Genomic DNA, 15,442 nt, shown 5'->3' with positions numbered 1-15,442 from the left:
AACTGGAAGACACTTTTAGGTCATTTGTGCTATGGCAGGGTTAAGAAATGCTTTAATTGTTGTGAGTGACCAAAAAACAATCTGACCATTTTTCTAATGAGCTCATCCTTTTCATTTCTTCTGGTTTAAGCAGCCTTGAAATCTTGTGTATGATATCGTACTGCTCCTATGATTTTTTTTCTAATCAACTGGGAGTGAAAACTTTATATTCTTTTAAAAATGCTTATAGGCCAGTATCTGTAAACATAGATTTGGAATAATTGCATCATCATGCTTTTTCAGTCTCAGTTGGTTTTAGTTTTGGTTTGGAACAAAGTCTACAGTGTGATGTAATTGCCTTCCTCTGATTATTTTTACCTTGGTGTATTCTGTTGCTGGCTTGTATATATAGTTTTTATGTGCTGTCATTTGAAAAACTTTGAAACTCTTGAGAGCCGGTCTTGGAAATCCTTCTGGATGTATCACTGGTTTTTTTATTTGTGCATGGCGATTGCTGCAGCCCATTAGGGGCCTATAATTCCTACTGAGCACAGAATGGACTTCTCATCATTTAATATGGAATGTGATTTTGCTCCTCAGTCAAGCTAAAATCTGCTTACTGTTGTGATTACCATCCCTGGGCTCCACCCTGCCTTTCACCACCTGCCACTTACAAGAAATTCCTTTGGCAATGAAAATACAGCCAAAACTGTCAAATAAATTGGCTCCCTTTTGAGAGCCTTCTTCTGATTATTATTCTTATTTTGTGGTGATGTCAGATTTCCAAGGGTAATCTCTCACTGGAAGAGTATGTTTTTCTTTGGGACTTGCATCACCCGCTCCTTTGGAGTCTCCATTTAAGAAGCAGTGATTGCTTACTGAAAATATGTATTATGTAGATTTTCTGTTATTCAGTTCCATTACTTTTTTGTGAGCACATCATTACATTTCTAGGAAGGATAGAAGAAGATTCTTTAATTCAGAAAATCAGCCAAGGATTGACAACAGGCAAAATTTGTTTTTTCATGAGAATATACAAGTTTATTTTTTGCCATCTGGGGAAAAAAGATTTTTCAGCTTCTTGATTTCAATAATGTAAATGCACTCCATGGCAGTATTTCTGTTCTTTGTTTAAGCAGCAAAAGTACTAAAAGAGAAAAGTGTACTTTTAAGGTATGTGTAGAGTGTTTCTTCCTAGGAACGGTATTTCCCTTTTCTTTTTGGATGTTTGACATCATTGCATATATAAAGTGAAATTCAGAACTTCCCTCCTTCACACTTTGATACTTATGATGCTATTAAGTCCCACAAAAGAAAATAAACCCCCAATTTAATCCTGGTAGAAATGTAAGAGAAGCAATGTTGTGTTCATGCTTAGCACTTTTCAACAGCTGCTAGCAATTGTATTCTGTTGTCATGCTAAAATTGTATCATTAGCATTTATGACTGCTTGCTTGAAGTCAGTGTCATATACCTGTGAGCTTACAAAGGCAGGAAAAGTGAGTCTTTTCAGGCTCTCCATTCCTGCATGATGCACTGCTGGACATTTGAACCGCAGTGCTGGACACCAGGCCAAGCGTTACATGCAGTTATGGTGAATGCGTTGCTAAGGGAGTGATTTTGAGACTTTTTAAGGATTGTCTCACTGGCACCAGGTTCATCTTACCATCCTCTTACTGGTCCTAACCAAAGCTTTTTTTAAAAATCCTCTTCTGGAGCAGTTGAATTGCTTCCAGTACCTTCGGTGGCTTGGTTATTGTAGGTCAATGGGCACGGGTCACCAGGGACTGCAATGCAGATTTCCTCCAGAGACACAGAGGAAGGCCACACGTTTATGGTACAAGGCCTCAGAAGAGATATGGGTTGATGCCAGTTCCCAGGAGCCTCTCCAGCAGCGGTTTCCTATCTCCTCTCTTCTTGCTTCCCAACCTCCTTGCCTCGTAACTGCCTCTTGCTCTGTTTTCATTTCTCATTTTGCAATCCATCTGTTTATGTTAGATTATAAGCTCCTGAGAAAAAGGATCTGATAATTTTTAATAACTGAACACAGTTGTGCACACTTTGAATATAAATGGGATCTGATACTTTCATCCTTTTTTCCCTTTCCAGAAGTGAAGATTCTTAGCAAAGAAGCAAGGTGACTGTGGCACAGGGTATTCTTTGGTGATGGGAACAAGGGATAGCTCTCTTTAAGCCTATTTACACTCTCTTGCCTTAAAGAAACCAGAAAACATGGCATTGCAAAGAAATTTTAGTGCAGTAATATATGCAATTACTGACAGTAATTTATATGGCTGTAGAACTACTTGAAAAATATACATTTCTTTTACTGTGTACTGATTAAGTTTCACAATGACTGCCTAGATTCTATGGTAATGATAGCTTTTGAAAGGCATATATTATAACACATATGTAACCATTAAAATATTCATATATTCCATAATTAAAATGAAGTTATAACAACAGTATTAATGCATCTTATATTCAAAGCATACTTAAAAACAAGAGACGACTGTACATATAATGGAATATACATCTTATTTCTAAACTGTATAATTTAGGAAAAAAGTAAGAGCTGATTATTTAGTCTCTTGCTTTATTTCTCCTTGAGTCTTGTGATCACTCACCACTTCACAAATCTGAACCTTTGTCTCTGTGCTTCAGAAAGCTCTATACTGTAGGTATATATGTTGTTGTTCCATAATGCAAACAACTAGTAATAGAGTTGTTGTGAAATACTTCGGATTTCTGACAGAATACCCTCTTTCTCAGAAATATATTTCTTGAAAATGTGGACAGCTTATATAATGGCAGTGCTACTCAGTTGAATCAAATAACATAATCATGAAGAAAAACTTAGGCAGGATGTATGTGTGAAAATTAATGGTGTCTTTGAGAAAATTAAGGATGAAGGGTCTAAAGCACAAGTCTTATGAGGAGTGTTGAAGTAAGCTGGGATTGTTTAGCCTGGAGAAAAAAACACTCAGGGTGGACCTTATCTCTGTCTACAACTGCCTGAAAGGAGTTGTAGCAAGGTGGGTGTCAGTCTTTTCCCCCAGGTAACAAGCGACAGGGCAAGAGGCAATGGCCTCAAGTTAAACTAGAGGAGGTTTAGATATTAGGAAAAAATTTCTTCCCTGAAGGGGTGATCAAGAATTGGAACAGCTGCCCAGGGTCATGGTAGGGTCACTGTCCCTGTGAAAAAACATGGTAGTGCTTAGGGACGTGGTTTAGTGGTGGACTTGACAGTGCTAGGTTAATGGTTGGACTCAATGATCTTGAGGGTCTTTTACAACCTAATGGATTCCGTGACAATATTTGCCCAGGTCTACTTCTTCAGAGATTTCTTTGTTAAGATGTTCTCATGCCCTGGTATTGGTGACTGGCACGTCTTCTGTACCTGCTAGAGGTATGTTGGGTTTACCAGAGCAGCCAGAGCATAGTGGGGTACAGTCTGCAAATACATGGGAAAATCTGTATTCTTTGGAGACAAGAAGAGGCCAATAGCCCCTTGCAGGAGTGTAGCTGCAGCTTCAGTCTGCAGGCTTTCCTATACTATACTGTTGTCAAGTGTAGGATAAAGGAAATGCATCTTGAACAAGGGTTGTTTAAACATCCAGACACATTCTCAGAAATGGAAAAAAAAGGATTCCAGGTTCACTTGGGTAAACAACTGTTTCAGAAAGGTTTTAGGAGGAGGGAAGAACTGGTAAAGGAGTAAGCAGCAAGGAATGTACCTTTTAGAGGTCTGAACAGACTTAGCAGCAGTTACCCTGTTAAGCCTTGAAAAAACTACAATAACAAATGTGATTAAGTAGAGAAGAATTTGAGTGGAGGCATTTCGGAGTGAGGGTAGAACTGAGATTAATTGTAGGTGTGATCCTGAAATGAAATAGATGTTTCTCCTCATCTTTTAATGAGGATGATGTCATGGGATACAGAAAGTATGGAAATGTGAACTACTCTATCAAGATGAAACAAAACCTATAAATAGCACATTCACTTAAGGGAAGGGACCAAAGAATCTCAGAATTGTGAGAGAACAAAAGCATGAAAATGTTCTTCAATACCATGGGTTTCTCATAAACCTGCTAAAGAGATATCATATGATTAGGCTGTAACAAAGGTGTTTGTATGTATAGTCTGAGCTACTGCAGTTACTAGGACAGTGGGATATTATAACTATGGGGATAATTTGAAAGGAAAAAAGTAGAAGTATACTTATAAAGTTCATTGATAAAAAATTAAGAAGCACTGGGAATAGAAAGAGGGAATGTCATTTTTCCTAGAGCCAATTGGAAAGCCTTGATATCTGAAATAATAGAATTAGGATGAAATAGGAAGTGCATCACTGGGAATGTGAGGAGTGATAAGAAAATATGCAACAGGTTGGGAGCTTGTCTTTGGAGATTATAAAAAAGAAAAATCATTGTAAAAAAAGGAATACCTGCTCTTTTTTACCACAGCAAACAGAATAAATAAGGGAAAGAAAAAGATTCGTGAAAATATCAATGGTGTCTAGAAGCTTTACCAAACCTTATATTTGTTCTGCAGTTAGAAATTTTGCAATTTGTTAATGGGAGGGGAACCAGAGTGGCACTGATAGAAAAGCCGATGGCCACCATTCCTGCTGTTGTCTAGTGCTGGCTTCACCATGTGGTGTCTGAAAAGATACGTCTGTCAGTTTTGAGATAACCACTGTAAATGCCAGTAGTGCTCACTAATGCACTATTCTGTTGGTTCTTCTGATGCTTAATAATGTTAAAGTGGGTTTCCAGCAGGGAGGACCGTACATTTTTAAGAAATGCTAGAAAATAACTATGAATGTGCATAAATAAGAATTAACTCTTATCTTTCTTCTAAAGGGACTTTTTAGAAAAATTAATTCTGGGGTTTTTTTGTCTTTCAGCCATGGAAGAGTTAATAGTTGAGCTGCGCCTGTTTCTTGAACTTCTGGACCACGAATATCTAACTTCCACTGTCAGGGAGAAGAAGGCAGTAATAACTAACATTCTCCTGAGAATACAGTCATCAAAAGGTCAGTGCCGGGGTGTGTTTTCTTGCTTGCAGAATGCACGGAATAAGTCTGTGCTCACTGAAATAACTTTAAGAGCTAAAGACAAGCCCTAAATTGAAGCAAGACAGAAAGACAGGGTGAAGCCAAAGTGTAACTTTCCTGAATGTTTTCCTTTGTGTTCAGCAGTAAAATATAGCAAAAGGCACACTAGAAGTATCTTGGGTGCACATGGGTGAATCCAGCTACAAAATTACATTCTAGATAGAATGTTTTCAGTTCTGCTGGTAGAGCGGTTACTTCCTTTTGTTTGTGGCAGTAATGCTATTTGTGAGTTTTGATGGAAAAGTTATACTGCATCAGGGAGTGCTGGCCACAGCACCTTTTCATCTGTGTCAAGTGACCCAAATCCATCAGAAAGCCTTGATACTGAGGTGGAGTTGGGTGCATGACTGACACAGGAGTGCCAAGCCAGAGAGAGGAAATGGCTGTCAGCATGTTTGGTTTGCATTTTGCAGTTAGACTCACTTTCTCCTTTTCTTCCTATCTGAAACCATTTTGATTGCACAATCGCTTTTGTCTTTATCAAGATTATGGAATGGAGTGCAATATAAGTGTTCACTGTGTACAGGAACCTTTCCACAGAGCTTGTATGAAGAACATTCCTCTCTATTTTTTCTAACAGTACTCTTATATTTTTTAAACCACCTTTCTGTATGAAGTGACATCTGGGCTGGAAGACCTCTGTCTCTGCTAGATTTGACAGAATTACTGTCGATGTAAACCCTCAGTTTAGATTTTTTGAAAAATACCAGAGTTTGTTGCAGAAAAGCAACATTGTGAGCAGCTGTATTTCTCATGATTTGTTTCTTCTCTGATGCTAGAAAAATACGGTTTGTTTGATGCAGTGTTTCTCCCTTTCAGTAAAGAGATAATTTTTGCCACGGGATTGAAGTCAAAGGAGATCAACTTGAAAGTAGTTATTGTCCTCCCTTCTGTTTCGACATTCTTAAAGACCCATTGCTATTTTTACTTTTTTACAGAGAGAAGGAAGTGAATACCAATTTTTTATATTGTAGAAGGAGCCTTCATGCTCCAAAGGCTGACCAAAATACATCCAACTCCTAAAGACCAAAATCTGTAGGTGAGAACCTGCAATTTGATATGTTTAGAAACAGCAGTATTTTACTGGAGTTCAAAAATAACCTCAACAATGCTGATCTGACACTGCATGTTATTCTTGCAATCTTTTCAACTAGATTTATTAAGAAAAACATCTTCTTCTTCAGGACGTCAGACAACATTCTGCTGCCAACTTTGAAAACACAGAGAAGGGTTGTTGTATTATTTTTATTTTGGGGTTGTGTATGGTGTTCCAGACAAAAAACCCCTGCACCTCACAGAGCTGAGTATGTTTCCAGACTCTTATAATGCAATTATTTATGCTGTTAAATTATGGAGTGATCTTTAACATGGGTTGTCTCCTGCATGAGTTCCTAGGCATGATGTGGGAGTCAGATCAGGCAAAGATCTGCTCCATGTAGACAGTTCAGTTTTAACTGTATGAATATCAGTTTCTCTCTACCAGGGCACCTCCCTAGGTGTGTTCAGGTTACGTCTCTAGATGTGGTAACAGATAAAAAGACCCCAGGACCATAGCTTTCCACTATTCAGCACCTACCATTTATATTTTAAAGCCTATTTCAGGATCTTTAACAAGATCCATTGCATCCAATTACAGGATCCATCTGTTAGCAGGATCCATACGAGATCCATGTATTTAGTGGTAGGGCTTTGCTCAGTGCAGTTGTTGTTGGAACATTTTACACACTTCTAGTGCCTACATTCAAGGAGATAAAATTTAGACATTTCAAAGAAAAGTTGTAAAAGTTGTAAAAGGCTCCAGAAATATGCCTTCAAATTATCCAAAATGAGGTGTCATAATCAATCTTTATGTAGAAAAGGAATGACTGAGAATAAATTTTTAGACTTAGGCAACAGTGTAAGTCATTCAGCAATGGCTGAATGTTTCTTTCAAAGTGGAAATAAAGCACATGTTTTGAGCATTGAAGCTATGAACTAATGGAAGAACTTAGCAAGTTCTGCATGCCATTGCTGGCATCTTATCAAGATGGAATATTTTTCTAAAAGATATGCTCTAGTTCAAACTAGAATTAAGGAAATCCCATAGTTCAGTTGAACAAGAGATTGTAGGACTGTGTTTTATATGTCTATAAACTCTAGTTTATGGAATTGCAGTTTAAATAGAATTTAAGTCAGGATGTCCTCTAAAAAAGCATCCCGTTTCTCTCCCCAGGCTATTCTTGTATTGCTTCTTCCTTTCTGTGCTAACTTTCTGCTAGCACTGCTAGCACAAGCATTATTTCCTTTTCTTTTTTTTTTTTTTTATGCTTTAGTCCTAACCAGTGTCGCTTCTCTGGTCTGGTTCAACCTAAGGCCACACACATGCTTATGCTGGCTCGAAGGAGAGGTTGGTGCAGGGACAGGAACAAGGCAGGGAAGGAGAGGAACTGCCTCCTTGGGAGCTCTGCCATCACATCCTGGCTTCAAGTGTGTGTGAAACTACCCAGGGAGTCATGTACTTTACTGGAGCCGACCCTGCTGCTTTTTTTATCAGTTATAACATTCAGTACTCCTATCCCTTTGAAACTATTCATCTCTTCATTAAAATTAAAAGCAATAAAGGATGCATAAACCCACAGTACACTGTAACTAAGATGAACTATCATACGGAGTCTGTTTTTCAAAATATTGTTTTACTCCACCCACACAACTCCACAAGAGCTCTTGGGTTGCTGGCACAGTTTAAGAGGCCTGAGGACTATGCTGAGATCAGACCCTTCAGTTGCATTTGCAGAATTCAACTGGGTGAATCCAATAGGATTTTTTGATTGCTGTAGAAAACCATGTAAGATCAATAGGGAATAGTAATGAAGGATCTGGGGAACTGGGAAGTGGCTGGTTTCTTTAGAATATCTGGAAATGAACAATTATGTTTTTCTTTGTAAAGGTGTGGAAATTATTGTAATGAACTGCTTGGGTTTTAGTAAAACACTTGAAACTCAGTTCTTACTTGGGGAATTCTTTAGAAATCTTTTACCTTGTTTTGTTCCATCTCCCCCAAATGCACACTGTTTTCTTCATTTAGTATCTATCAAGCAGAGAAAACTGGCCCAGGCAGATGTGTTCTTCAGGTTGTAGCTGCCTGGCCTCAACCTGCCCTGCATCCAAACCAGTGGTTACTCTGAATAGCTGGCAAAACTATAAACTTCATTTTTCTTTCTCAGCCTTGGCATGCCCAATGGATTGTAGGTCTGAAGAAAACACTTGGCATTTCCTTCTAAAGCTCAGACTTTCTTCTAAAAAACAAAGACACAAAGAGTTTATTTTGGTGTAAGAACTGTTGTTGGATTTAGTCATTTAATATGACTGCCAACACTGCCTGTTTTCCTTAAAGGGTCTTGATGCCCTAAACCTGTAGTGCTCCCTTTGCTGTGTAAGTTGGTAAAAGAAATTAAATGTTAGACCAGTTTCTTGATTTAACACATAGATTAAAACGGGGGGAAATTGTTTTACAGAGTCAATAGTATTCACTTGGAATAATTTGAGGCTTTTTTTGTAAAAACCCCTTCGTGTGACTTCTGGTTGTTAGGAAAAACACGGGAGACTTGGATAAGGATGGCAGTTGTAATATAGATTCATCCTACGTAAAGAGGAACAAGTGAAAGGTATACTGGAAAAAAAAAAAAGAATGTTTCCCAACACTAATCCCTGTCTTGATTTGTAGGAAAAAGAAGAATTTGTAGTCTTTAGAGCAAGTTTAACTTATCAGTGTTGTTTTTCAATCCATGACTTCACAGCCAGTGGGACTGGGGTATCAGGAAACATTTCATCATTGAATTTTTGAGAATTATATGATCTTGACTGAAAGACATTCATTTGACTTATGTAAATATATATTTTAAAAATGCAACTAAACGCTAGGAACTAAGTTCAGTCTAGGTTTAAGGAAGGTACAATTGATGGACTGAATTTTTGCCAGAACATTAAGGAGATGCTCCCTAATGTCCTTTTGATATTTAGAAAAGTAAACAATATCATGTTCCTATGAAGTGAATTCAGCTATGATTTAAATTATTGCACCAAAACCCAGAACAAACAGGTCACTCCTTTTTTCCCCTGTGAAGGAGATGAAACAGTAATACAAAGGATTGTCAAAGCAGCTTTTACATTCAGCTCCTTTTCCCTTTTCAAATTCACCTGAAAAACGATGAGGTTATTAAAAAAAAAAAAAAAAAAGAAGAAAATGGTAAGAAAACATGCTCAGTGTGAGTTCTGTTAATAGTGAGTTGGTTAGGGCAATGTCCTCCCAGCAGTGCTCCAGGTTGGGGTGTCACAGCATCCTGCATCTCTTAGGAGTTGGGCAGACTGTCACCACAGCCCCATGATCAGAGATGGTGGTGGCAGCAGGGAGCCCAGGGGACATGGGCACTGTGGACTTGGCCAAATAGCTGTCACCATTGCTTCCAGGAAGGCAGGCAGGCAGGCAGGCAGGGTCTGTTCTACTCTCTTCCCCACTCTTTTGGTATGTGAGATAGTTTGGGGCTCATTTCTTTGTGAGGACTTTGCCCATCCAAAATGTGCCGTGGGAACAACTGTTGTCCGTCTCTGCTGACGAAAGGCAGCCAGTCACGTACTGCCCACAGGCTGACTGTGTTTATTCACTGTATGGTGCCACTGCGATGTTTTTGAGTGTGGTATCTTCCCCCAATAAGTGGTTATATCGGTGTCGTATGTGCCTGGCAACATGTTTGAATCTTGTTCAAGTCTTTCAGTTTGAGATGGATGTGCAGTTCAGAATGATTTCCTGTAATTTTATTCTGTGTCTGGCATTTGTTGATCCAAACAGCATATATGTCATTATCATATAGAGTAAGTATGTGTTTGTTCTGCTTGATTAAATTCCTGAATTCCCAGCATTCTTCCAGTCCTGCCTCAGTAACCATGCTTGGGAGGTAGGCTATGATCAGCACTGTGTGCCAGATTTCAGTGTGTGACAGTCAGACATGGGATCCACATGTGGAAAAGATATCCCATACGCATCTATGAAGGTGTTAAGTGATGTTTGTTGCTCTTCCGCAGGTTTAGAAATAAAAGAACATGTACAGAAACAAGAAGTTGCCAACAGTTTGCCAGCGCCTCCTCAAATGCCTCTGCCAGAAATACCTCAGCAGTGGCTGGTGAGTATTATATTTAATTATATAAATATATACAAGAGAGAATGTATTTGTGGTAAGCACTAACAGAAATGGTTGCAAGGGGAAGGAGCCTGCAAGTCCAGGGAAATGATTATTCCTCTCACCTCTGCTTTGGTTGAGGGAATTCAGTTCAACTTGCAGAAGAGAAGGCAAAAAATTCCCTATGGTGAAATAAGGCTGGGAATAGGTAACTGGCAAAGACTGGAATTGCAGTCTTTGGAGGTTTTCAAAGTTAAAGTGACAAAAGCCTGAGCAACATAACCTTGACTTCAAAGGTTGACCCGTTGTATGTTGGAGGTTGGCCTGGCCAAGCCCACAGGTCCCAGGCAGTTTCTTACAATTCTATTAATAACATTTCCTGGAGCAAGCCTCATGGGGAATACTCCCCCTTGATAGCTGAAAAATGAAGGTGCAGAGTTTTAAAATGAAGGAAAAAAGCTTCCTTTTTTTTTCTAAGTAAAGTCTTTAGTGCCCTTCCTGCCCACTCTCTGTATATGAAATTCCCTGCAGAACAAGTAGATGCACATGCTCTTAGAGATGTTTATAGCAAAGACACCAATCGAGATCTATAATTCAATCTTCCAGCTGAGCAGCTGTCTTGTTATAGAACGAACTGTAAACAAGTTTTAATGCTTCTCTCTTACTGACTTTACGTTAGATATGATGAAGGAAATATTTTCAGCATTATTTTTTTTTTAGAGGAGCATAAGCAAATCATGGTTTTGCCTGTTAAAAGGTGAACATGGTCTTTGCCCTAATACTGATAAAGTATCCGTCTCTTTATTCTTCCGTGGGAAATTTTGTGCATAGTCATAAGGACGATCTGTGGAGACTCACGTTCATTGGCTACAGCAGGAAGCACAGACACAGCTTTCAGGACCAGAACAACTGGACGACTGATGTTCTGGTTCATTTTAATGTGTTTTTTTATTATCACATTTATGCCTGGTTTTAAGAACTGTAAAAGCCAATAGCATCTTATGAACACAAGAACTAATTTATCAGGTTGAACTCCTGGCCAACCTTTGGTTACATGCTATGTACTACAGAACAAAGTGAAAAAACACAACATACATGTATTGTGTGGAATACCTTGACCTTAGTTTCTCCCTAAGCACTGCTGGTTTTTGGTTTGTGACCTGAACAAGTTTTTTTCCTCTAAATTTGTGTTCTACATAATGTACTGAGATATGCTGAAATCAATATAGGAAGGGAATGTTTATGCCAGAAACCTTAATATCCAGTGTTGGCATATATATTGCAGAAAAATTCAACTAAAAGGGATGCCGTAAAACAATTATGCGTATATCTAATGGATGCAAAAGTGGTCTTATTAATATGCAGTGAAACTTGGGGAATCTATTTCATGGTTAACAGTGCCAGAAACTGATTATTTTTCTTTAATTCAAGATACATATTGCATAAATTACAAGGGAAGGGTTTAGGCATGAAAATTATGCAAAATGCATGTGCCTTTGAAATGTAGACTTCAGGTACTACCTTCATAAACTGAAACCAGTTGAAATCCTCATTCTTTCATATTTATGTAGGTTCAGTTTGGCTCTGAAGACTCAAGTTGTTTTTCTAAAGACGACTGAAGTACTTTTCCTTTCTCATACACTAATGTGTAAATTCCCTTAAAGTTGGTACAGCTGCAGAAAGTGAAATGGTGTGAAGTATGAATTAGATCCAGGAGGTCAACACTATTTTTTGCAGTAGTTCAGTTTGGATTTTTGAGTAACAAAAATATTTCTCTGAGATACTGTGGGAATTACTGTGGAAGTTGACACAGTTAGAGGTGGCCAGTCTGCAGTGTGGTCTTCCCATTTTGAGCCTGGCAGAGTAGAGTTTGAACGTGGCCTTGCCTTCTGATATGCCTGTAACACTGCAGATGCTTTCACCTGAGTGAATTCAGCTGCTTTTTCCATAGTGTCAGAAGCTGATTTTTGCCAAATTTTCTGCAATTCTCTTGGTGCTGTTAGGCAGTGGTGAGTTTCATCTCCCTTTCCGGAGCCAGGAGATGTCCCAAGCCTCTCATTGTCTTGCAATATCCAAATACAGGTTACGAGTGGTGCTATTTTGAGATAGTAGCACATTGTAATTTGTGAAAAAGATGACAGGCTGCTGCTGTCCTGCAAAAGACCAGGTGGAGTCAGAAGGGAGAGACAAAACCATCAGCTTTTTGTCCTTTCAACACTGGGGCAAGCTCAAACCCCAGTATGACTCTTTGAATTCTTCTCATGAAGTCACATTGATACAATGACATTGATCATTAGCTGTTTTTTGGAACTTTGCTTCTTTTTTAAACCCTCATTATTAATATGGGATATGATTAGAGACTGTCATATTATCTTTCTTTTTAAACACAAGACATTAGTGACAGTGGCCAAGATCTAATTTTCCTTTCCATTACTGCTCCTGCATGGTGATTTTCAACCCACTCCAAATCAATGGAGTCCTAAAAATTTGTAGCTGATGCCAGTCTCCATAAAAACTGTACATAATTGCGTTGCTCAGTGACACAAATACTGAGCCACCTTTCCTAGCCACTTTTCGTAGACCATGCTTTCATAGTCAAGTGATAGAAACTCCCTGGGCCCACCAGAGGCTAGGATAATCTGCTTCAGGTTGCCTGTCTTCATGGCAAGTTGAACTGGCAAGTTGAAAGTCATGGTGTATGACACCTCCTTTTGCCAGCCATTCAGGACAGAAAGTTTTTTCTGCTAAATAACATCTAGTGATGGTCTTAGCCTCCAATGAAAACACAGTGTACTGCTGGAGCATAGGAATTCACCGAAAGTGGGAATCAATAGCTTCAAATAAACTACACACTATTTAAAATCTGTGTTTTAAGCCCATCAGTTATTGAGTGTCATGAAAATTAAAGTTTCATTTACACCACTGTTTCTCTTTGTGTCACTCAAGGGTTTCTGCATTCAAAAATGTTTAGTCTGAATTGGTGTTTAAGCTTCTACTTATGTAAAGATGTGTGGGTGGGAAGGAATTCAATACTCCTTAAAGTAGTGCCAGGAGTTAAAATTATATGTGGGCAGGTGCAGTGCAAGTTTTCCTTTGTAAATCTGTAAATAGACCTGCATATTTGCTCAGGCTAAATCTTGTATCAGTTTTGTTATTCATCAGTCCCAGAACAAAGAGTATAAAATTCATTTTATTTAGAGACATGCTGTTAATAGTTTAAATGAAGTCTCCAGTTACTAAAACACATTAAAGCCCAGAGAGTTTTCCTGGACTCAATGGGCTTTGGAACCGATCTTAAAATTGAGGGACAAAGTTGGACCTTAGATATACTTGAATGAAGGAAATCACCAAGCACTCAGCCTCTTAGTAATTCTCTTTGGTTTGGCTACATCTGGTCTAGCAGACTTTCTGTTAGGCAGAGAAGGCACAAATCCTCCCTTGCTTTAGTCTGTGCATGCAGCTTTTTTGGGTGACCCGCGAAGTAAAGGCTGTCGATAAATGATGTGAAGCTTAAGGGCAACACCAAGTCCTGCTGCAGAACTGAGGCACCACTTGCCTGGGTGCATTATTGTCTGCTTGCTAGCACAGATACAGTGCCAGCAGCTGCGAAGCTTTGTTTGGGTCAGCAGCAGAGGAGCAGGTCACTGTGTTTGAAATAGTCCCATCACTTCTCCCCTCTTGAATCTGCTTAATGCGAGGGCTGTATCTTTAGCCTGCTTCATCCTTCTCCACGTCAACAGCTACTTTTATGGCATTTCCCTGCTCTTGACAGGCAAGGAGAGCTAGATGATGGGTTTGGAGGAATAACTGAGCCAAGGCTCTGTGCATATATCAAAGTGCCTCTGATGGTCTAACACCTGGGATCCCATCATTGCACTATCACAAGTGGCCTTGAAGTACATTTTCCACTGAGGCAGTAGGATAATATCCGGTGTGTCCTGCTGTTCAGATGTGCCTGAGGATTACTGGCATAAATTACACACAGCATGACAGTGACAGAATACTTCTAGCCTCCAAGCATTTGGTTGTCATATTACATCTGACAGTTGGTGATTTCATTGCACTGTGCAGTCCAACAAAATCAAACACAAACAGCACACTTAGCTATTTTGCATGATTTTCACAGTCAAATCGAGTATATGTTTTGTTTTTCTTGGAATATTAACAATTTAATAATTATTTAACTGCAACACGTGTTCAGCAAAATGCCAGAACCCTGCAGATATGAATCAAAAGGATGGGTCATCTTCCTCCAACCCATTCTTGCACAGTACACAGTTACTCCGTAGGAGTGCTTCATATAAATGGGTTTCCTATTGTGGGGAAGAGATTTGACAGCCTCCCTTTTTCTGGCTGACTGTCAGGTATACTCTTAGATACTTATTAGAAAATGCTGAAAGGAGACTGTGTCCTTGGAGAAGAAAAAAAATCATGTGGAAATCAAAAGAATTTTTGAGGTGAAAGATCACCAATTACATTAATCATTCTTTGCACAGCATCCAAAAAAGTGCCAGTCTTAGAGCTTCTTCTAAAGTGTGCAGTGAGGAAAGTGCCATAACAAAAGCAAGGAGTCCATGTGCCAGGTGGGTACTTAGGAATCTTTGTTTCATCCAGCTTTTTCTTCTAATACTGAAAAGCAGTTGTTATTCTCTGTACTTCTTTAAAGATGATCTTAAGACAGTATTAGTCTCCAAGTTCTTTCCTTAAAGAAGTTTCAAAAGCCACGAAAATAAATTCAACAAATTCATTTGTTTAATTCAGAGCTGGTTATAACTTCAGTTTAAACATGTCTCAACAAGTTCTTCCATAATGAAGGAACAAGTAAAGAGGCCTTTTTGATTATTCAGTGCAGTCACTCTTACTGCAGACAATGATAAAATATTAACCCTTTCAGAAACTTATTAAAATCTATTTACTGGCATTTGGGTTTCTTTAACCCACTATTTCAGTTTGAAAAGCTGTTCCATCATCCCATTCCATCACTGCTAGTCTTTGTCCTTGTGTTTAAGTAGTTTTTTTCCCCTCATCATGGTACCTGTGCTTCAGATATCATTTGTAATCACAATCATATGCCTCTCAAAGATTTTATTTTGCTCCATTGTGTATAAGATAGACCTTATTGCTCTCTACAATTACCTGAAAGGAGGTTGGAGCGGGGTGGGTGTTGGTCTCTTCTCCCAGGCAACCAGCA

General features: G+C 38.8%; 1 protein-coding gene across 4 annotated transcripts in view; it reads left to right on the top strand.

Annotated features, from left to right (window-relative positions):
• The window catches only part of AFAP1 (actin filament associated protein 1), a 116,618-nt gene that overhangs the window by 45,960 nt on the left and 55,216 nt on the right, over nucleotides 1–15,442 (top strand). For all 4 annotated transcript variants that reach the window (XM_051798342.1, XM_051798343.1, XM_051798344.1 and 1 more), the window contains exons 2-3: nucleotides 4,889–5,017; nucleotides 10,157–10,254. In XM_051798342.1, coding sequence (XP_051654302.1) covers nucleotides 4,891–5,017; nucleotides 10,157–10,254 — 225 coding nt within the window. In that variant the 5' untranslated portion in view covers nucleotides 4,889–4,890. The remainder of the gene's footprint in view (nucleotides 1–4,888; nucleotides 5,018–10,156; nucleotides 10,255–15,442) is intronic.

This window comes from Manacus candei, unplaced genomic scaffold, assembly GCF_025592945.1.
Source record: "Manacus candei isolate 608988 ecotype Guabito, Panama unplaced genomic scaffold, ASM2559294v1 h1tg000048l, whole genome shotgun sequence".
NCBI classification, from domain to species: Eukaryota; Metazoa; Chordata; class Aves; order Passeriformes; family Pipridae; genus Manacus; species Manacus candei.
Note: the sequence above shows the minus strand (reverse complement) of the source record. Positions and strands in the feature narration are given on the sequence as shown.